This window comes from Solanum pennellii, chromosome 5 (assembly GCF_001406875.1).
Source record: "Solanum pennellii chromosome 5, SPENNV200".
NCBI lineage: Eukaryota > Viridiplantae > Streptophyta > Magnoliopsida > Solanales > Solanaceae > Solanum > Solanum pennellii.
In genome coordinates this window covers 72,707,163-72,731,551 of record NC_028641.1, presented here as the reverse complement: position 1 = coordinate 72,731,551, position 24,389 = coordinate 72,707,163, and the positions used below count along the sequence as shown (strand labels likewise).

At 30.8% G+C, this 24,389-nt stretch overlaps 4 protein-coding genes across 5 annotated transcripts; 3 read left to right on the top strand and 1 right to left on the bottom strand.

Annotated features, from left to right (window-relative positions):
* The first annotated feature begins 4,116 nt into the window (after positions 1–4,116).
* Positions 4,117–10,084, top strand: LOC107018726. Of its 2 annotated transcripts, XM_027916925.1 has the most exons (7): positions 4,117–4,244; positions 4,713–5,002; positions 5,730–5,842; positions 5,940–6,052; positions 6,367–6,506; positions 7,446–7,527; positions 9,595–10,084. In XM_027916925.1, exons 3-7 carry the CDS (start codon positions 5,803–5,805, stop codon positions 9,706–9,708), a joined length of 489 nt encoding a protein of 162 aa, XP_027772726.1. In that variant the 5' UTR covers positions 4,117–4,244; positions 4,713–5,002; positions 5,730–5,802; the 3' UTR covers positions 9,709–10,084. The 2 variants fall into 2 exon arrangements, with proteins under 2 accessions (XP_027772726.1, XP_015074772.1); XM_015219286.2 differs by lacking the exon at positions 4,713–5,002.
* A 1,783-nt stretch (positions 10,085–11,867) lies between these two features.
* Positions 11,868–14,398, top strand: LOC107020905 (lecithin-cholesterol acyltransferase-like 1). The gene is made up of 2 exons (XM_015221433.2): positions 11,868–12,368; positions 13,334–14,398. Exons 1-2 carry the CDS (start codon positions 11,992–11,994, stop codon positions 14,238–14,240), a joined length of 1,284 nt encoding a protein of 427 aa, XP_015076919.1. The 5' UTR covers positions 11,868–11,991; the 3' UTR covers positions 14,241–14,398.
* Positions 14,399–14,589: 191 nt separating this feature from the next.
* LOC107020906 (LRR receptor-like serine/threonine-protein kinase FLS2) lies at positions 14,590–16,134 on the bottom strand. The gene has a single exon (XM_015221434.2). It carries the CDS (start codon positions 15,959–15,961, stop codon positions 14,726–14,728), a length of 1,236 nt encoding a protein of 411 aa, XP_015076920.1. The 5' UTR covers positions 15,962–16,134; the 3' UTR covers positions 14,590–14,725.
* Positions 16,135–18,468: 2,334 nt separating this feature from the next.
* Positions 18,469–23,983, top strand: LOC107020170. The gene is made up of 6 exons (XM_015220466.2): positions 18,469–18,552; positions 18,656–18,722; positions 19,258–19,360; positions 19,483–19,555; positions 19,704–19,761; positions 23,724–23,983. Exons 1-5 carry the CDS (start codon positions 18,482–18,484, stop codon positions 19,759–19,761), a joined length of 372 nt encoding a protein of 123 aa, XP_015075952.1. The 5' UTR covers positions 18,469–18,481; the 3' UTR covers positions 23,724–23,983.
* Positions 23,984–24,389: the final 406 nt, after the last annotated feature.

The window sequence follows — 24,389 nt, the reverse complement described above, 5'->3', positions numbered from 1 at the left end:
ACATGGCAACCGATCTAATATTATGTCGGAAAGTGACAATCGATCCAAGTTTGCTTGCCGGAATGTGACAATCTAATCCTCAATCACACACCACAATCACAATCAATTAATATACGCAAGGATCAACAATCAAAGGTCTAATTATTCGGATTATTACAAACCCAATAACCCTAGACCAAACCCAATATCATAATACCAAATTTAGGATTTTTTTCACCATAACTCTTAGATCAAAACCCTTTCCCATCGATAATAGGAAATAGGTTTTACAGATCGAAAAATGAATTCGGGGAGTTAATATCATACCTTTTGCCTAAAAATGGTGAAAAAATGTTAAAAACTCGTATGAGATCGCCTCCTTAGTCCTAAAAGTCAAAAAGTACTAAATAGGCTTGTCTTAAGGTTTATAAGCAACTTAAAACGCGTCTGTCCCGCTCCAGCTGACCCATCCCGCTGTAGCGGCGCCGCACCAGTGGCCTAAATCCCGCTATAGCGGCCTCTGCACGGACAGAATGTACCCATTCACGAAAAGATCAATTCCGAGATCGTTCAAATTCGATTCTATAAAGTGCTACGAGTTTCTTATCGTCTTATCTATCACTCATGTTATAAAATTTACAATTAGATCTCTTATTCATTACGAGATTTTTTCTACACCTTAATGACTCTGATTTCTTCCACATCTGGACTAGGTTAGGTAATTCCAAGTTACTAGGAATGAGTTTTTGGCCCCAATTCTTTCTTCATTGACTTTTCCATAACGACGGTATCAGGTCGTTACAACAAAGGGTTGTAATTTTTCCAAAGAGTTGTGACCTTTCCGATAAAGCACAATAAATATTTGTTCACACTACCCTTTGTTTTTTTATAAATAGAGGAATTTTCTTTTATTATAAAACAACGAAAAATCTGAACTTCTTCTTTTGACAGTTAAATATTTGTGACCTTTGCTCCTGTTGACACCACTATTTTTGTATCAATATACTGGTGAATACAATTGCTCTATCATGAGATGATTTATTCCTATAAACCTTGGGTATTAGAGGAGAATAATTCCCTTAGGGGACATTGTGCATTCGGTGAGCTCAATTTTTTTTTTCATTTTGTTTCATTCTATTGATACAAATCCTAATATGCTTTTTACAGTCATTAATTTATATTTATATTATTAATTGTTGTTTTTAAATACATACTTTAAACTTAGTTGTTTATGTTTCTGTAAATTTATTGTTATACTTAGTGCAGATTAAATAACAAGTGTTAATTGACTATTCGGACAAGTTTTTTCAACTGAAACTGTTGAAGGTACGATAAAAGAATCTGCTCAAATCTCTAATTTCTTTTTCAACAACATCATTCCTTCACATACAAGGATGAGATTTTTTTGTTAATTAAAAAATCATTTAAGAGTTAATAGCTTTTGCATGCCCATATTTTTTAACTTTTATATTGTAAAGTATCTCTTTTTACTAAATTTTATCAGTGGGTATTATGCGTACTTTAAGGATCGAAATTGATTGAATATTGCATATGATCTCACTTTGACAAAGTTCATCCTTTTAATGTTTTTTTTTCCTTCTCATTCAACTCTTCTAAATATTTTTGGTGTGAGTTATGTCTATTTTCGGCAAGCGTAATTTGAAAAATATGAAAGCAAACATACTATAAATAAATGTAATATTTGAAGCTATAAAATATATGTCTACTAACATAGAATTGTTGGTTTTCATATCACAAGTCATTTTGAGCATTTGAGTTATATAGGTTAGACCAATTTCTAATTTTTTCATGTTCAAGAATATTTCTTTAACATGAGTCTATAATCCAACATTTTGATCTACTTGTACTTTCATAATGCAACAATTATATGTACATATTTCTGAAAAAGTCGTAAAATTGCATTGATGAAGCATTTAGAAGTGCCTTCAGAGCAACAATTTAATGAAGAATAAATTTCTAAAAGAGTCAACAATATTATTATTATTTTGCTGTTGTTTCAAATTTATTTTTCTCCTTCTTCAAATTTTGTTAGAGTAACAAAGTAACACTAACGAAAAGTGTTGAATGTTTGACCTCAGAAAAGTAGATTTTCTTTTTAAAAAAATAAATTATTTATTTTGTTGTGTACATTTTTAACGGTCTTCTAACCATAGAATTATCAGATTCTATATTTTTTTTGTACAAAAAAATTAGAAAAAGTGATGCTTCATTGCTACATAAAAATATCACTCAATTTTAACAAGACAATTATATTAGCAAATATAATTAGGTATGAAGATATTTTTAATCATTTATTATATATTTAAAATTGTTTAGATATGTGATAATATCAAATAATTAAATTTCTATTGATATATTTTTAAAACCTTCTAAAATTTACCTTTTTCTTCTTTCTTATATAGTCGATTATTGAAAAAATTGTTATGAAGCTTAGAAAAATTATTTACACCCGTGCTAAATTACTTGGTACATAAATAAATACAAATATTAACAACTAATATACAAATACAAATGATAACCTTTTCATGTTAACCATACCGTCGATATAAAAATACACGTGATAACTTTCTCAAGGCAAAAATGGTTATATATATTATAAAAGTGGCATTCACTAATACAATTAAGTTCATCGTATTGATTAAAGGGCAACTTTCGCATATAGCAAACAAAAAATTCATATTTGTATGCTATAGTAAAGTTTGCATAATTGCGCTCCATAATTGTATAATTCGCTATACATATACAATTGTATAATTTGCTGGCCTAAATTGTATAATTCGCTGGCCTATTTCGCTGCAATTGTATAATTCGCTATTCTATTTCACTGCAATTGTATAATGCACAATTGTATAATTCGCTGCCTATTTCACTGCAATATTTTTATAAAATTTGCTTTGCATACAATTGAATCGAATTAAAATGTATGTATATTGCATAATTATAAGTGTATAGCAAGAAGATATATGTTTTTCTCTCGCTTTGTACAAAAACAGAAACACAATATATACACTTCTGTTGTATAAAGCTAGAGAAAAATGTATTTCACTGCAATTGTATAATTTGCAATTGTATAATTCGTTGGCCTTTTTCTCTGCAATATTTGTATAAAATTTGCATTTGTCTACAATTGAATTGAAGTAAAATGTTTGTAAATTGTATAATTAAGTGTATAACACGAAGATATATGTTTTTGCATGTGTATATACAATTTTCTCTCGCTTTATACAAAACAGAAACAGAATTATACACTTATGTGTATAAAGCGAGAGTGGCGAGCAGAGGGAGAGTGGCGAGCGAGATTTTTGGGAGAGAGACGCCTGGCAAACTTTGGCTAACGTTTTGCTATGGAGCACAATTAAATCAAACCCTAGCTACTCCATTTATTTTAGGTTATTAGTTTGCTATTATATACAATTTTCCCTTGATTCATATAACTATATTCATTGATACAAATCATATTTGTAATACATTGCATTAATTGATATAACAATACATATACAAACTAGTTATATACATTGTCTAGCATATATACAATTACACAACACCATTTCTCTCCTCTCTTTACTCTCTCGCTCGCCTTTCTTTTTTTAACGCGTAACTATGAGTCATAATTAAATATTAGCTATTAGACCTAATTATATTTCTAATCCTTGCTATTTTTGGAAGTTCCTAAAAAAATTTATCTGATGACAAACTTTAAAAATTGGGTATTTATGAAATTTTATAATGAGAATTTTACACAAACTCTATAATATTAAGAGTTAATTACATCATATTCCTAAATTACAAAAATCACTTATATTTGGTGAAATTTGAATACAGCTCAAAACGTCTCGATATATTATGTTTCAATTTTGGATACATTCCTCAATCTCTTTTTCGATACATCACGTCTTAGTTTTGAATACATTATTTATTGTTCCAGTATATTGCGAATGATTCGATAATGTGATATATCTGACTCATTATGTATTCAATTGATAATTGCAAAAAGTCATATATTCGAAAATAAAATTTCTAATAATTTTTTCCAATGATAATTTCTCTTTTTTTAAAAAAATATTACAAAATAAGTCGTATATTTAGGTAGTTTTTCATTTATTTAGTCCCATGTTAGGTGGGCAATAAGCAATGCAACCCAAATTCTAATTCCCGACCCACTTTAACACCCATATTACAGTCAGTATACTCAGGTTTTCTTGCTCCGGCGGTCGACACCACTGTCTCTACCTCGGTCAGGCACTGTAAGTTCCTTATCTCTCTCACGCTAAATACAAATACCCTAATCTCTTTGTGTTACAATTCAAACACTGTATTTTTTCTGCTTCCATACTCAGCCTTGTTTGCGCAATAATGTCATTAATTTTCTGCTTTTGGTGTGTTTATTTAAGTAATTGTAGGTGTAAATGATTTCCCAGGGAATTTGAGGGGAAAAAAATTGAGATGGGTGTTGTTGAAACATAAGAAAAAATGATAGGGGTGTTGTAATTGGTGCTTCGGAATGAAGGATAAGGGTAGGGAGAGAGAGAGAGAGGGGTCTTAAGTACTGAAGTTGATTAAATTTTGTAATGATGATGTCTTATTAGCAAGCTAGCTGACTTTTGTTTCTTTTTCGTCTGAAGCTATTTAATTTTGAATAATTTCGGAGAATGAGAGAGTATTTAGGGGAAATTTGAGAGGATATGTGAAATGAGATTTTTTTGTATGACAAGGGAAACCCGCAGCCTCTACCCTTTGGGTGTGCAAAGGGTAATACCCCCGCTCCTATGCAATAGCTCGCAAACCACATACGAGAGGTAACCTGCACTAGGCAAGCCCGGTGAGCTCGACCCAGAAAGCAAGCCCGGTGCGACGAGTCGATTCAGAAGGCAAACCCCTTGCTTTCGCTGGCGGGGTTTCGAACTTGAGACCTCCAACATGGAAGTCCCAAGCTCGAACCACCGGGCCACTTGAAGGGTATATGTGAAATGAGACTTAAGAGTTGCAGGGAACAGAAAATTGGGTAATGATTATTTCATACATTCTCTATTTCACTAGTTAGACGTCGTTGGCTCAAAATTTTGACTTAGGACTAGATATCTAACATTGGTTTAAACTTGCACAAGTTCAATTCATATTGTCTAATTCGCACTTATGTTAACACTGTAATTAACCTATGAGATAACCACTATGATAGCAAGGACATAAATTCTGTTTTAACAAATATATTACAAAAATTAGTATCTCACATGAACTCCTACTCAAAATTGATGTTAGTAAATAAACCATAATCAATGTTAAATTCAACTCCTACTCGTGTGCCATGTAAAACTGGCCAGCTCACTGATCCACTTTTACCTGTATTGAAGTGGATGGTTGAGTTATAACCCGTTTTCAACCCAACCTGCCCTTTGCTACCAGTATTCAGTATTATTTATGTCGTGTATGCATATCTCTAGTTTTGGCTACTTTTGTTTGTTGTCCCTAAATAAGTTATTAAGTTCGCACATTGCTGTATGACGTTAAGTTGCATAACTTGTGATTGTATGAATAATCCTTGATTGTGTGTGAGTTCTCTTATTCAAAAAACAAAGGGTATTCAGAAGTTTTCTTTATTTGATGTAACACATTTTCAATGCCATTATTCATCACTGTAGATCACTGCATGACTGTACTTTTCAACTGTTTGAGTACCATTACTATGTCTCTTTCGATGTTGGATGATTCATTGTTGCAACCTCTTTTTGCAGTCTTCAGACACTCATTCAGAGACTTTTGCCAGTGCAAGTGAGCAAGTGTCTAACATTGTGATAAATCACTGAGATGGTCAGTATTTCCAGCTGGCGTTCGGATCTAGTTACAGGTTCCATTCTCCATTGAACATATGTAATTCGGTTTATTTGTGGCTTCAATTTATCTAAAACAACTCTTTCAATCTCCTAAAAATCAATTTGCATCAGGTGTACTCTGCCCCAAAATTCATGGAGTCTATCCAAGATTACCATCCTATATTCTGAGTTACAAGAGGAGCACACTCAAAAGTCATGGTTCTGTTCAGCCTGTGTCTGGAAAGGTTTATTTAGTTTATCTTCTTTTCTTATTTCGTAGTATTAGTTAGCATTTGCATAGTATCTTATTCTTCAATTTTTACTATACATGTTTCTTCATTTGCTTTGTTCATCTTGCTATTTTGCTGTCGTTATTTTCCTTTGAATACTTCTTTGTTTACTTGAGTCAAAGGTCTACCGGAAATAACATCTCTACCCCACAAAGGTAGGGGTAAAGTCTGTGTGCATCCTACCCTTCCCAAACCCCACTTCTGGGATTACATTCAGTATCTTGTTGTGACGATAATACATCTTAAACTTAGAGTTTTGGTATTTGCAGGTTCCTTGTAGAAGCATTACACATTTGTCTCTTGCTGGTCGTGCTATCAAATGTGCTTCATTTGTAGAAAGAAACTATCAATCTAGTGTCAATGATGATGAGGATCCATTTTGGATAAATGCTACCAAGCAATCTGTCCGGTATGTCAATTACAGTATGTGCGTGTAACCTTGATGCATAACACAGTTTCTGCAAGTGAAACTGTATAGGTAGGTGAGAGAGAAGATATCGACTTACCTGATATTAGACCTTTTCTTTTGACCAATATTAACTTTCTGGAGCTAGAAGCTCCTCAAATCCCTTTATCAAATTAATTGTTTCTTCAATTTCCATGGAGAAATAGGTATTGAGATCTTGTTTATATGAGATCTCCTTTAGTCCTTTTGATGCAGTTCAGTATCTTGATGTGAGGACTTGAGGTTTTAGTAGTTTCTCCAATATTTTCTCCTTGTCTATGATATCCATTTTTTAATTCTTAATTTGCTTAGATATTATCCTCCACGAGGTAGGGTAAGGTCTACCTTCACTCTACCCTCCCCAGACCCACTTGTGGGATTTAACTGGGTTTTTTGTTGTTATTTGCTTGGATGTTATAAGATCCTCTACGACAACAACAAAATACCGAGTGAAATTCCACTAGTGGGGTCTGGGGAGAGTAGATTGTACGCATACCTTAACCCTACCTTGTGGAGGTAAAAAGGTTGTTTCCTGAGGACCTTTGGCTCAAGTACAAAATATCAAAGTAGGTATGAAAAAGTGAAAACAACTGTGAAGAAAGCTAAACAACTGTGATAACCTAAACACAATAAACAACAGATGATGACGGAATCAAGCAAGACACTATAAGAAATAAGACTAAGCCCCTCGAAAAGCAAGACAACACTCCATACTTACTAACCTTCTACCCTAATACGTGACCTCCACACCCCCTATCTAAGGTCATGTACTTGGTAATCTGGAGCTGCACCATGTTATTATAGGATCCTCTAATAATATGAATTGTGAAAGTTTAACTAGATGAAATGTTTTTGATGATGTATTGATACTGTTCTGAAAATATTTATTTGTTAATGACTCAGGGCTGCAAAATCTATAATGGAATTCTTGGTTGAGCAGCCAAGTCAGCTGAAGTACATAGAATGGCCTGGATTTCAAAGCACGGTTAGTATGTAAAATCTTTTCTTTCTATTTGGTAAATATCATTTACCTTCTGTTGTGTGTATGTGGCCAATAGCCCAATATAGTGTGCTGATAATGTGTTACACCCACTTGTTATCATTCCGTGTGCCTAGTGCATTGGAGTAACCAGCTCCACATTACATTTGGCTTGTTACTTCAGGATACTCAACTCTTGGTCATCAAGACAAAATCACTAATGCTAAATATAGTTAATGGCCTTTATAGGGCTAGCTATTGAACTTGACATGTAGAGGCAATGTAACTTTTGTTTTAGATTCAATACAATCATATGAAATGCTCTTGTACAATTTCACAACCCACAACAAACACCAAAATTAAGGTCCATGAGATGGCCAAGGGTGGGGCCAAATGTACAAGGCAGCCATCTAGTGCAATGGCTTGCAGGCATGAATGGCACATGCCTGAGGTAAGGCATCCATGGGAGTGAGGGGCATGCTGGAGTGTTTTGCATTTTGCACCCTAATGTATGTCCTGTTTCTTTGATTTTATATGTTTTTTATTTCTTCTTACAACTTGTCCGTAGTGTATACGGCTTTCTGTTTTGCACCTATCCTAATACCTTTTAGGTTTGGCACCTAATGTATGCACCATTTTTCAGCTTGCGCCCTACCTATGTCTTTTATATTCACATTCAAAAAGGAATAATACTGTTATCCCAATTTTTCGACCTTTTTTAAGGTTCACCTCACTAGCTCCGTTAACTTTCTTAATCCAGATTAGATCCACATTTAATTACAATAGTTGATTTACCAAATCCTCTGGAAATTTACACCTCAGCAGATATTTATCATCTTTTTAACAGACGTATTTCTATCTTCACATACATAATCGACCTCAAAAACAGAATATTTGGCATAGTTTTAATTGAGAAAGGACACATCTTTGTGAAAAAAGAGTTGGAGATGCTACAAAGGGAATAGGATATGAACCTATATATTTCTATAGTTCTTGGTAGTTTCTACAATGGCATTGATTGTCCTTGAGATATGAAGTGTGCTGTTATATTTCAATGGATACGGCGTAAATTAAAAAAAATGATGCATACATTGGGTGACATATCAGAACAAGTACAAACAATATCGTGCAAATAAAAATGATGTATACATTAGGGGAAAACCACAAAAATGAGGTGCAAATACGAAGTGGTGCAGACACGAAGGATAAAAAAGCGAAGAACTTCAATTTTTCTTCTCTCAGTGAAGTCCATGAGGTGGCCAAGGATGTGTGACTCCGGAACGTCGGGGGTGTGCCAATAATGGTGAGGTTAGGAACCCTGCTCTATGACAGGATAGTGAAAATTGAAGGATGACTCACTTACTAATTAAGAAGAAACACACTCTCTTAAAAGGAGTAAACTAAAGAATAGAACTTTATATAAAAGATATATTCAAATTCAAGATGATTTACCTCAAGCCTCAAGGGCCTCTATATAGGCTTACAAAAGCTAAGGGAAGATGTTCACCAACTAATGTGGGACTAAAAGTTAAAATAAGGATACAACTAAGAGGAGAAGGATGACAAGTTAGAAAATAAGGATAACAACTAAGGTGTCGTTCTGCATATTGTATATTAGTAATATTTTATTAGTTATGCCAAGATTATTTCTTGTACAGTGCTTGGTTAGGTTTATTAAAAATAACATGCATTGCGTAATTTCTGCGCTGCTGTATTTTGACTTTCAGAAGTTAATTGTTGGAATCTTACATTGAACAGTATCTACCCTTTTGTTTGATGAAGGGACAAATTATTTTACCTAAACTTTTTAGTTCTTGAGATTCTACTATGTGCTAAATACGATGTTGATTTGCACTGACATGCTTGACTCATAAATTAAGCATTGGTTTCAATGATGTTGGTTAGCACTGACATGCTTGACTCATAAATTAAGCATTAGTTTCAATGATGTTGATTAGCACTGACGTTCTTGACTCATAAATTAAGCATAGTTTCAAAGAATGTTCATCCTTTTTCTTTTGAGGTCGAGATCAATACATAAGTTAAAACTAACCCTTTCTCCAATTGCTGCAGCTGAAGACTGCAATACTGGCACTTGTTCTAGTTGGGCTGTTTATCATTGCTTTATTCTCAGTTGATTCTGCATTGTCTTACATGTTGGCTCTGTTTTTGCGGAGAGCAGCATGATTCAAGAAATAAGATTTGATTTTCTGGCATCAGGCGAAGTCAACTCATGCTAATGGTGCTCGACGTAACTTTTGCTTCTGGCATAAGGCTATGCCCGAAAATACAAGATTGGCCTAACTTGAGCAGCATGAGACTTTCAGCTTTTTGAGCATCTGCTGAATATATCACCACAGAGAGGACCATTATGAGAGTATAGGGTTATATTACCTCTAGAAGACTAGAACTACTGTTATATATGCTGGAATGACAAGTGTACATCTATGTCTATTTGCATTGATACAGAGGATGTTGATTACTCATTTGTGCACTTCCTTAAACTGATGATAGACGTGTTAAACATGTTAATGTTTCTCTTGACTAGTTCTTTGCATCATGTTTACTGGAATTGGCTTGGTCATCTCGCATTCCTTATTCCACAGAATCGGGATAATAATTCCATCTTGGATTGTATGTGCAGCCTTATGAATCATCAGACGTATATGCACATTGCTGTGGGGTGAGTCATCTAGACCTGGTAAGCTTCCTCTACATGTCTCTTAAGTCCAAAATTATCCTAGGAAGAAAACATATGCATGTCTGCTCTACAAATTGCTGCATGCAATTGGGCCTGAAGGCTAAACTGAATGTACACCTGTGAACATGTAACTGGGGATAGTTGCATCCATGACTCTGACCTATGTTGTGTGTACTCCACGATGCAAACTCCGTGGTAGAGCATCGTTAAGGCTAAGACTGCTAGTTAGACCCTGAAACTAGCCACTGTCTGGTGGCAAAGGCTGGTCATAGTCAATGAACCTGCTGGGATTATAGTGATCATTCACTCACTGAATGCAATACAGATGATACAACCAGACAAGGGTGGAGTTTGATAGGGCCAAAGAGGTTAATCTGAATCCCCTTAAATAGAAAATTATACTTGGTTGAATCCCCTTTGACTTCTTTGTGGGGTTGCTTCATATTTTGATTGTGAAAATTCTGACATACCATTGCGACAACAATGCTAAATCTTAGAAGTTAGAGAAAAGTGAAGAGATTTATGAAAACTTAGTATTCTCTCCATTCGCTTCTATTTGTCCATTATCTGAAAAATAGATTTTTTTTATTACTTTTAATATATAAAGAAAAAAAAAGAAATTTTTTTAAAACTTTACTCTTAACATTAATTATTTATTTACAAATTATTTTTCAAGACTTAAAATTATATATCTAATCTGAGTATCCTGAAAACATACTTATATTAATTAATCACTGTCTTAAAGAGGTGTGCAAAGTTCAAAGGAAACTAGTGAAGAGTAAATATAAATAAACAACCCTAACAAAAGGAGAAGGAACAATAAGGGTCTTAAGAAAAATAATTAATAGTATTAATAATGAACTTATATTTTTATTTTCCTGCAAACTTCTATGGCAACAAAAAAACTATTAAAGAAAATGATTAAGTTATAATTTGAAAAAGCCAAGTTCTTACATTATGTGGAAATATTGAGCATAAAAACTGCTACACATATTCCTTTATGCTGTATAGGTTTTTTTTTTAAGCTGAAAATTGGGCATCTATTATCAACAAGTAGCTTTTTATATCGTCATTAAGTAATATTTTTCATGAATTTATTATATTTTTAATTAGAAAAATAAGGTTAAAAAAAGATCTTAAAAAAAGTTGAAATTCTTTTTTTAGTAGTGCTAGCCAAAGAGAGGTGTTACTTTATTTATTCCATGCGTATTAAATGTAAATTTTCAATCTTAATCGCACACATTTAAATTATTTTCAAAACAGGTAAAATTTACAAAAAAATATTTTTAAACTAAACACAATTAAATGACGATCTCAAAAGCATATATATATATTTGTAAACTTGTCCCGTGTCCCAATAATTAACCACATCAACACATTATCTACACATTAAAGTTAAATGCTAATTTTTTATCTTAATCGTGTATGTTTAAATAATTTCCAAAACAGGTAAATTTGTAAAAAAAGTTGCAAAGCGAACACAAATTAAATACAAATTTTCACAATCTTAAATCGTGTACGTTTAAATTATTTCCAAAACAAGTAATTAAACTTGTAAAAAAAAACAATTACAAACAATTTAAATGGTGATCTCAAAAAGCATATAGTATATATATTTGTATACTTGTCCAATAATTAACAACGTCAACACATTATCTACCACAAGTATAAACAACAAAGTTTCTTCATATCCTTATCTTTACACCAATGGCCTTATACATAATTTTTCCTTCCTCTTTTTGTTCATTGACAATATTAATTAATTAGCCATGAAAATCCTAATCATATTCATAATATCAACAATGTTGTCCACTAATTGCCATGCAATTACTACTAATCTCAACCCTCTAATCTTGATACCAGGAGCTGGTGGAAACCAATTAGAAGCAAGATTAACTTCAAAGTACAAGCCTACAAGCTTATTGTGCAACAAATTGTATCCATTAAATAAAGATAGTGAAGGTTGGTTTAGGATATGGTTTGATCCAAGTATACTTTTGGCACCATTTACAAAGTGTTTTAATCAAAGGATGAAGCTTTATTATCAAACACAATTAGATGATTATTATAATAATCCTGGTGTTGAGACTAGGATTACACATTTTGGTTCTACTAAATCCCTTCTTTATCTTCATCCTTATCTACAGTAAGTTAATTGATTCCTACTTATTTATTTATCAGCTAATTACATTGTGTTTTGAGGTTTTTTTTTTTATACTCCCTATATTAAAAACATCTTGTTTTAATTCACTTGTCGTTTGATACGTGGTATAAGGTATAAATAATAATTCTGTGATAAAATGCAGAATTACTCTATCCTGCATTTGGTTGGAGGTATTAAGTAGTTGTTGAAGTACTTATCCCTTCATTTTTACCATAGTGATGAGACAAATTATCCAATACATGGTGGAATAACTTATTCTGGAATAATTAATTTCGGGATAACGTGTTTTTAACTAAACAAATTGTTTAGTATTAAATACTCCCTCAATCCGTTTCAGTTTGTGTGTCCTATTTAGACTTGACACGTAATTTAAGAAAGTAAAAAAGATTGTTGAATCATGTGATCATTAACTAAAGATATGTCTCTAATCGTGTGGTTTTAAGAATGTCACGTGGATAGTTGGAACTAAAGAATTGTCAAAAAGAGAATAGATGTTTTTTTTGGGAAACGGACTAAAGATAAAAGTTGGACAAACAAATTGAACCGGAAGAAACAAATACATAAAGTAGTAGTAGTAAAATATGGAGTTTCAAAATATCATTAATAGGTTTAGTTTAGTAAAATACACATCCAATCGAAGTTTTCTTAAAGACTATGTCAGGTCAACATGGTCAAGTAATATGAAATGAAACGCGGTAATATATTGAGTGTTGGAAATGCTTAATCTTGTTTTCCAGTTGAAGTGCAAAAAAGGTTGTCCTGATAACACTATAAAGAAGAACAAAAAATATGCCCTCAGTTGATCAAAATGCTAATATCATACGTTACCAGTATGGCGTTATATCATATAGCGCCATTATGGTAACGTATGATTCAAGAATTTCGATTCTGTGTCAACCAATAACTCAAGAAATTCCTTGTATTAACTTTTTCTTTAACATGTTTAGGAAAATTACAGCATATATGGAGCCACTTGTGAAAGCTTTGGAAGAAATAGGCTATAGAGATGGTGCAAATCTGTTTGGAGCACCCTACGATTTTCGTTATGGTTTAGCTGCAGAAGGTCATCAAAGTCATGTTGGTTCGAAATATCTTGAGGACTTGAAAGAACTGATAGAAAGTGCAAGTAATTCAAATGGAGGTAAACCTGTTATTCTTGTTTCTCACAGCTTAGGTGGTTTATATGTCCAGCAACTACTCGTTCGTAATCCAAAATCCTGGAGTCAAAAATACATCAAACACTTTATAGCATTGGCCTCACCATGGGGAGGAACAGTTATGCAAATGCTCACTTTTGCTTCTGGTAACACACTTGGTGTGCCTTTAGTTAATCCGTTACTCGTAAGGGAAGAACAGAGGAGTTCTGAAAGTAATATGTGGCTTTTGCCTTCTCCGAAAGTGTTTAACACCAAATCACCACTTGTTGTTACCCCTAATGTTACGTACTCAGCTCATGACATCGCGGAATTCCTTAAGGATATCGGGTTTCCTGAAGGGGTTTTGCCTTACACATCGCGAATCTTGCCCTTGGTTGAAAATTTGGTAACTAGTACTGATCAAGTGCCTATCACTTGTGTAATTGGTTGTGGGGTTAAAACTCCCGAGACGTTGTTGTATGCAGACGGGGATTTTGATAAGTCGCCTGAGATTGTGTATGGGGATGGCGATGGGACTGTTAATATGATAAGCTTGTTGAGTTTCGAATCAAATAAGAGTACTTATCAACATCTTAAAGTCATCAAGTTACAAGGAGTTTCACATACAGGTATACTAAAAGATGAAATTGCACTTGAGAAAATAGTTGAAGAGATTTCATTTATTAACTCTGATATTTCACTAGTTTCAAAAGCTTGATCACGATTCGTGATGTTTCTTGTTTGTTCTTCCCTTATTGTTCATATTCATGTTCCTAAATATGCTTTTATGTGCAGAAAAGTACATAAAAATGTTGTATTGTTTGGCTGGTATTTTTCATGTAAGGTTCTTTTGTTGATGTTCGGCGGTGTCTATTATAGTTAAATATTAACAGAAAGACACCCTAACTGAGCTGTTTTGAATCAACTAGTCGTTTGAAGTCGCCCTGTAATCAGATGTTTGGATGGTGAGGTATACTCCGCGAGGAGAAAAAAGGGTAGGCCTTACCTTGTCATTTGGCCCCTTTTTTTGTGTTCAGGTGCTCAATAGGAACATGTTGTAGTTCGAGTGTCTAAATAAAATATACTGACAAATTTAAGGAGCTTTCGATGCTACTTTTTATTCATTGAAATAACAGTCTGCAACTTATAAACTATATTGAAAAAACTAGGAAAACATATAAAAATGCAATGTAATTTTTTCAACTAATCATGGTCTCCTCCATGACATTCTGAAGCTGTCCTCTGTCCATGACATAGCTGCAATCCCTTTGGACAAATTAGACAGTTGTGTTCAAAACTTCCCTGAACCCCTTCTAAAGTCCTGTTGAGCTCACGAGGCACCGATCCCTCCAGGTTATTATATTCCAAGTTAAGACTTCTCCATGAAAATCGGAGTCTTGACCAATACTCTGATGGAATCTCACCCGAAAACAGGTTATGTCCAAGGTTTATTTCTGTTAAGTTTGGGTAAGTAACAAGGTTCACAGGTAAATGACCATGTAGACGATTAGCATGTACGTCTAACGTGTGTAGCTGTGAGTTTTTATCAGAGAACTCTACCACCTCAAACACTGTGAAACGGTTTACTGAAACGTTTACGTGACTTAATTCAGTTAACCTGAAGATCCCTTTGTTTATTCCTCCTGAAAATCTGTTATCACTAAGGTCTAATGTGTTTAAATGTCTAAGTTTATGCACTGGGGTAATGTGTCCTGATAACAAATTGTGGCTTAGTGATATTGTTTTGATCTTCAACGGGAATTGTGGTAAATTCCCATAAATTTGGTTATTTGAAATGTCAAATGAAGAGAGTTGCCATAATCCGTTGAGTTGAGGAATTTTTCCGGTGAATTCATTGTTAGACAGGTCTAATCGCGTTAAACTTCTAAGTGACGTAATGGAGGAAGGGATTGAACCAGAGAGTCTGTTATTTGAGACATCAAGATTTTCGAGTTTTGAAAGGACACCAATGTCATCAACAAGACTACCTGAGAAAAAATTCTCATAAAGTTGAAGACTTGTAAGTTTCCTCAAATTAGTTATACTCTCTGGTACTGGTCCTCTGAACTTGTTCCTACCTAGATTGAGAGTAACAAGTTCAGTTAAGTTCCCGATAGACGATGTCAAGAACCCCTCTAGTCCATCGCCTTCTAGATCAATCTCCATTATCCGGCTCGTGGCATTAGTGTCTACTTGATCAGGAACTGTGCAAAGAATGCCTAAGAAACTTGCACCAGTTGTCTCACAAGGGTCTAAGTTGAAATCCCAACTACTAAGGAAGGAATCCGCGGTTATTGAAAAAGGGTCTATCGACGTTTTGATGGCTACTAGAACTTGAATATCAAATTGTGAAGTTGTTGCATTGACAAAAGGTGAAAGTGTGTATATCAAACTTATGTACAAGAAGGTAAAGAAAATGGAGTTAACTAATCTGGCCATCTTTTTGTTTGTTTAGAGAAGTTTTTGAGTGATTTGAATGTATCTTGTTAAAGGTCTTTTATATGAAGTTGTGAAATTTTTTAGGTAAGTCATAAAAAAAGTGTACATTTTTTGTATAGTGACATGCAAAATGGATTCTTGGAAGTAGGTAACAATTAGTTGGAGAGTATTTCAAACACCCTAAATTTATTTTAGTATGTATTATTTTAATGAATACAACGTTTGAAAAGATGATAGATCATTTTTTCGTTGTTATATTCACACACCAATAATTTGATAATAGGATAAATAGTAAATGATAAAATATGATCATAAAATAATAAGACAAAAATAAGAAGAAAATTATATTAAGATAACATTGTGACCAACATCAAATCAGTTGTTACACAAAATGAGAGTTTTTCGTTGATATATAATGATGAATATAATAAAATTAAGTAACAATCAAAATAAACATTATATTTAAACTAACAATACATTAAAACGGATAACAACCATTTTCCAAAGCAGGTGTTACTAGCTAGCTAGCTCTAAATAAACGTTTATATATTTTTGATAGTATTGATATCTAGAGATGTCAATCCTTCTTGATTTCTTTTTAATAAGGAAAATAAGTGTTTCCTTCTCAACAATGTTTTTTCCTATTTTATTTACGTTTAAGTACTTTATCCGTTCTTTTTTAGCTGTTATAATTCCTTTTTGAACGATATAAATTTTAATTAATATTTTAAGATATATTTTTTTAATCATATTCATATGAATTTTTTAGCTGTTATAATTTCTTTTTTTGAACGATATAAATTTTAATTAATATTTTAAGATGTACTTTTTTAATCATATTCATATGAAAAAAGTTGCAATATACATATTTTGAATATCTAAAATTTTATTTTAAAATATCAAATTAATGTAATATAATTTAGCTTTGAAAATAACAGCTAAAACGGAACGAACAGGGTGATTTCTAGGGATCAATTTGACTCATTCTTGAAAATGTATTTTCCCTATTATATTTATGTTAGATTTTTTTAAGAATAGAAGACAATCAGATATTATTTTATTTGCTTGAAAAATTATTTTCCTATTTAATTTACATTAAAAAATTAAGGAATATTTATTTTACCTTTTTTTATTGGGAAACTTTCACATATAACCACTTAAAAATGATTAATTAATCTTCATAGCTATAGTGTGATAACTAAAATTTATAGCTACATGTTATCTGGAGGAGAGAGGCGAGCGAGACTGGGAGAGAGAGGAGAGAGGCGAGAGAGAGGGGGAAAAGAGTGGGAGAAAGATGAATTGTATATGTATATTGGTTATATAATTGTGTATTATACATATGTATTTGTATATATGGCAAGAGAGATCGAGAGATAGGGAGAGAGGCGAGCGAGATCGAGAGAGGGAGGAGAGAGAGAACAGAGTGGGAGAGAGGTGAATTGTATATGTATATAATTGTATGTAACTGTATATTATACATATACATTTGTATAAATGGCAAGCGAGATTGGGAGAGGGAGGAGAGAGGCGAGCGATATTAAGAGAGGGAGGAGAGAGGCGAGAGAGGGCAGAGAGTGGGAGAGAGGTGAATTGTATATGTATATAGGTTTTAAAAATTGTATATTATACATATGGATTTGTATATCCTGGCGACTTATATATATACAAACTCGAAGTCAGCCCACATAATTAATGTATAATGTTAGTCGCGAGTGGTAATTATAGCAAACTATAACTATAATGAGTAATAAATAGTATAAATTTGCTTAGCCGCGTAATTTTCCCTTTTTTATTTTACGAAAGGAACTTTGGAAACAATTTTTTTTCTTAAAAAAGAATAATTCTTTTTTTGTTTAAGTACCAAAGTGCATCCTAGTTTCATGTAGGAAGTTAGCTTCCTCTTTGAAATTTTATTTTCCTTTATATTTACTATTTAGTTACGAATTTTAGGATTCTTTTTAAAAAAAATATTGAACACAATTTAAATTTCTTCTAGAAAAGGTAGTATATTTGAGGGATACATATTATTTTATACTTAATTTTCTTCGTTAGAAATTTATGCCTTTTCTTTTGTTTCTCCTAAAATCCTACTTATAAATACACCATTACATGAAGAAAAAAAAAGGCAGTTGGGGAGCAACATCACTAAAAGGGAATAATTTTCTTTCATCGAAAAATTATATCGTAATAGGTTTGACAATTTATATTCTTTTTAAAATTTCATCACACTGATTGTGGCATGGCTAGGGTTTAACCATAGTGGAATATTCTAATCATTCTACAAGGTTTTGTTTTTTAGGTCTAGCGTGTTCTTAAGGATTGATAATTTTAACATTGTGATCGAAAATTGAGATGAAAATTTCAATCTATTGGTACAATTTTTTATTTTTTTTTATAATTGTAGAACTTTAGTAATTCTTGTTCCTCTTTCAACATGTTGATTATGGATTATTTTTTAAAATATATACTATTAATTAAATTTCAAAGATTCATGTGTATTTTTTCAGGTAATTAAGAATGGTTTGGGGCAATTATTTGTGCGATTATTGTGCAAGATTTATTCGACCCTATTTTTATGGTGACTTAGTGTAAGTTAGCTTTATTTTCTTGAATTTTTTTGAATGAATTTTTACTTAATTTTTTTATTAATTCTAAATGTTTTTTTTAAAAAAAAAAAATTTGACATTGTAGATGTTGTAATTTGTGTGGAAAAGTCCTTGATGAAGATAATTTTGGCAAAACTATGGTACAACATAAGGTTTGTATTCTTACGAAAATTATTGGTTCAATTGATTTTATGAAGTTTATTATGTTTTTAAAAACAATTAGATAAAATTGTGAAAATGAAGATTTTCGAATTATAATTTTGAAAAAGATGAGGACGAAGAATTTTGTATACACAAAGTTCCTCTACATATTTTCGTTGAAAATATAATTAAAGAAATTAAAATGTGATTTAATCACTCTCTAAAAAAAAAACTAAAATTTTACAGAACGCTAAAGATGAAAGATTTTATTATATAAAAAACATGATATTTCCTAATATAGCTCTTTTGGAATGTAAAAGATGTCTGCTCATTATTCCTAAATCTTGCTAATTCTATTAAATCGAAAAATTATGATGTTGTCTCATATAAACATCTCAATAATTCCACAATGAATACATTGCAACATGGAAAAATAAGCATAAATAATAAAACCGATGATAAGTTAATTACTTGTATGATCGTCATTAAGTTATCTAGTAAAGTCACTTTTTTGTTATAATTACAATAATATTCTTATACATGCAGAGTAAGAAAATTGATTCCGCAATAAAAAAGACATATGAAGAAACGATCAAGGAAAACGTAGAGTATAAAAAGGATACAACTTACACAGAGATACAAGAAGAATGTAAGTAAAATTCAATTTATCATTGGGATGAACGGATTACAACGACATATTTTTATGAGTTAATTTTACTTCAGATTCAATTATTAATTTTTAATATATTTTTCTTTTTAAATTTAATTCAGATAATTCAAGAAGAGTTTGGTGTGATCATTGTGTGAAGTCAATCAGTCAACCCCACTACTTTGTTAACAAAATGTGAGTTTTATTCATCCAACACTGCATTTTTTTTCTCCTCGTCAATTTAAAAAATCAAGAAATAATTTTTCGTTGCATTCATAATTTACTTTCATTATTTATAATTTATTTTAAATGCTTCTTTTTTTTCCTTTCCTTCACATTCTAGATGTTGTTGCATCTGTGGGAAAGTCCTCGACGATAATATCCATTTTATCACACGATAGGTTTGTTTTTAATCTTCATTAATTTATTTATTTTCATTAATTTATTTATTTTCAATTTATAAGTTAAGGTCATGTTGTTTCACTTCAACATTAACAATCCATAATACTATCTTCCGGTTTCCTTTAGAAATAACTAATATAAGAGGCATAATAAGACTCAATAATTATAGTTTCAATAATTATATTCGTATATTTTTGTCTGTTTATATATTTTACTTGCAGAATATATAAATAAGGTAAGTATATGCATATTTTATATTTATACATTTAAGATATTTTAGAGCTTCGTTGATATATTTTACTTGTCAAAGGATAATTTTAAATCGTATACAAACTAAGAACCAAATTATACAATCAAACGAATTATACAAATCAAACAAATTATTCAATCAAACAAATAGTAAGAGAATTGAAAAAAACTATAACCACAATATATAATTTTATTATACTGTAGCTATAATACCTAATATGAATTTGCTATTTTGCATAATTTTTTCTAAACTTTTATGTAGACCTTAACTAATTTATCTTTTAATAAGATCCGGGGAATGTTTGAATATATAAACAAATAGAAAAAACGAATGAAGAATAAAATTTTGAATCTAAATTATTGTATCATTAAATAACTAGTATTGCTACAAACTCCCCGTAGTCCAAAAAAATATCACTCGTTTTTTTAAAAAAAAGTTAATTTTTGACTTTTATAGATACCAGTACAAAAAGGAGAGGAAAACTTCTAATAAAAGAATATCAATTTTTTTTTTTTTGGGATCAGATTCTTCTCCATTGAAATCCACCAGCTTATCAATAGTTTTTTCAAACAATTATAATTCTGGGTGATCTCAAATAGTTTGTTATAATATCTCCATACTAGTTGTGCTACTTTGTAGAATAAGAGGCGTTTGATAGGATGCATTAAAAGAAATAATTCATGTATTATATATGGTATAATTTAATACTATGTCTGTAGGAATGTGAGCCTATGTATAATTAATCTATGAATTAGTTAATACATCCTATATGGTATTATAGGATGTAATACTAATACATTCCATTTGGAGGTATTAGTAATACATAGGATATAATACCATGGGATAAGCACATAAAAACAAAAATATCCATCAAATCTTTTTAATTTTTAGGGAAAAGGGTTTGCTATACCCCTCAATTTTGTCATTTGGAGCTGATATACCTCTCGTTATAAAAGTGACTCATATATGTCCTTACTGTTATACAAACGGCTCACATATACCCCTGCCGTTACAAAATGGCTCACATATACCCTTCATTTAACGGAAGTTAAAAAATTAGTTTTAAATTTATATTAATTAGTTCTAATTTAAAAAAAAATTATTTTAGGGGTATATATGATTCTTCTATCAAAGTTCAAGGTATATTTTAATTTTTTTCATACATAAATTATTTTTTGACTTCTTTTATTATAATTATTTGAGTTTCTTATTCTTATTTTGTTTTTTTTCTTACATTCCTTAGTTTAAAGAAAAAAAAATTAAACTATTTTTTTTGTATTGTAATTTAATTTCGTATTCAAAGAAAAAATTTGGTCATCTACATTAAGTTTTACAAGAATATTAGTGAAACATAAATAAATTTGATTATCAAAATAATAATTATAAATTAGTCATTGAAACAAAAAAAAAGTCAAAAAAAAAATATGTTTGACGAGGATTAAATTTACTCATATAGGATTATATTTTTTAGAGAAAAAAAATTAGATTAAAATTATTTTTTTTCATTTCCGTTAGAGGAAAAGGGTATATGTGAGCCATTTGTTTACAAGTAGGGGTATATATGAGCCACTTTCATAACAAAGGGTATATCAACTCTAAATGACAAAATTGAGGGGTATATCAGACCCTTTTTCCTAATTTTTATTTTAATTTCTTGATTTTTATATTTTATAATTATACTAGTAAAATTATTTAAATAAATTAGTTTACAAATTATTTAGAGAGACTTATTTGTAACTAAATATATCTAATTCAAATCAATACAAATTTGAAATGTGAGTTATTTAATATTTACTAATTAAAAGACAAATATATCACTAATTATTTGTATTTTGAACAATTTAAAAAAAATTAAATACATATTAAAATTATAACTTGCAATTTTTTATGTGTAAATGTACATGGTTTATTCAATTTTACAATTTTTGACCGTCTTTATAATTTTAAAAGTAGTTGACTTATCTTTTTTAAATTTAAAATTGACATTTTGTTAGTGATCAGTTTATTAAGATGAAAATTATTTATCCTCAAATAATTCAAGTAGAAAATTAGAAGCATGACAACAAGATTATTCTTCTCATAGCTAGTTAGAATGTCATAAAAAAATATTTTCCAATAATTATCTACCTTGACCCATTTACATAATAATTTAAGGGTATTTTTAAAGAATTTGATTTCAAACACAAGTTGGGATTGGAAACAATGAACCAAACACTTGATAAAAATAAATCATGCATTACTAATCCATGCACTACTAATCCCTACATTACTAATCTCTGCATTACTAATCCATGAGTTATTCATTTTTGTACCAAACGACCCCTAAGTGTTCAACTAAATCCTGAAACTCCAAAAAATATCACTCATTAGTTTCCTTTGTTCCTTCCAAGTAACATTATATTGTTAATTTGTTATTACTTTCATCCGTTTCAATTTACGCAGCATTATTTGAGTACACTGAAAATTTAAAGAAATTTAATAAAATTTGTGATGTAAAATAAATTTTAGATATTTGTATGACCTATATATCATTTCATTAAAGTTGAAGTGATTTTGGTTTACCAGCACGTGTGTGTTCTAAATTCTTATAGTTGAATCTTTCTGAAAGGTTAATGAAAAATTTTGAAATGAAAATTATCTCTAACAAAAAAAATGTGACATATTAATCTTTTTGGAGAAAAAGGATAAATATACCCCAACTGACGTAACTGGTAAGTAGATATCCTTTGTCATACTTTTGGGATATTGGTCTTCTTGCCATCAAAAAACTAGAGCATGTATACCCTTCATTCTAACAGAAGACTAAATAGGGACACATGACACAAATTCATCGATCTGATATTTAATAAATGTCGAGTCGGTGAATAAGATTATGACACGTATATATCCGTTATTATACAAAGTATATATACTCTAATTTTTTAATGGCAAGGGCAGCAATGTCCCAAAAGTATAACAGAGGGTATATCTAAATAGCACTTGTAAAAGTTCAGAGATATATTTGTCATTTTTTACGGGGATAATGCACAAGTACCCCCGAGGCTATGACCAAAATTCCAAAAACACACCTTAATTATACTAAGGTCCTATTACCTCCCTGAACTTATTTTTTTCGTAATTTTATACACCTTTTGTCTTACGTAGCACAGTCCGTGACTCGACGCGATTGAAGCGCGTGGGAGATGATATTTGGATGCCACGTAAGCCAAAAAAGTGCACAAAATTATAAGGAAAATAAGTTCAGGAGGTAATATAGGACCTTAGTTTAATTAAGGTGTGTCTCTGAGATTTCGGTCATAATCTAGGGGGTACTTGTGCATTTTTCCTTTTTTATGAGACAGAAAAAAAATAAAAATAATCACATAAATTGAGATACCGTAATTGGGTTCACAGTAGATTAGTGCAGCTAATTTTACTGAAGATAAATGAAAAAATCTATGATAATTAAATAGAGGAAATAACAATTAGATTTACCCATATATATTATTCTCCACATGTTCAACATAGTCCAACTAAAAAACATAACATAGAAGCAATTATTTATGGTTTGACAAGCATAGCCTAAATCTGCAGCAGCAGAAATAATCTTTTTTTTAAAAGAATAATTAAATAATTGTAGGTAATTTAAAAATGATCAAATTTCTTGTTGTTATTGTAATATTTTCTCTTTTTGACTAAACGTATTAATGATTGAATTTATTAAAAATGCAGGTGAAATTCGAAAATCCTAAATAAAGTGAAAGTGTCATCATGCACGTGATGAAAATTAATTTCAGAAGATAGGAGATTTATGAAAAAATAGTTGAAAATACTATGAGAATGCGTATCACGGAAGGTTGGAGAATGTGACTATGTGACAATTGAAATAAAATAAACTATGCATTACTTATGATCAATTGAGATAGTTGCAACAATTTTATTTATTTGTTTGATATCAATTATTTCCCACATATGTTTGTTATGTTGTTACCAAAGAACGATACGATACATTTATTAAGGTAAACAATAAAATATTTTTTGGTCGTTCTTACAAGGTCAAATTATTTGATTTGATATAAATATTAAATGTGAATATTTTTTTTACAAATTTATTTATTTTAAAAATAATATAAACGTATATTATTAAAGTTGAAAATTTGTGTTTAATTTACATATACAATTTGTGTTAAAATTTAGTCATGCATGTATGACGTTTTGACTTTTTTACTTTTAAATTTGAATATTCAAATATTATTAAATAAACTAAAATTTAAGATATAAGTTTCATGTCATAAAGAGCAACTTTCAATTATTACACTTTAAATTATTACTTTGTCAAAAATAACAATAAATCTAGTAAACTCATTTAACAAACTTTTAGTTTTTCATAACTGTATA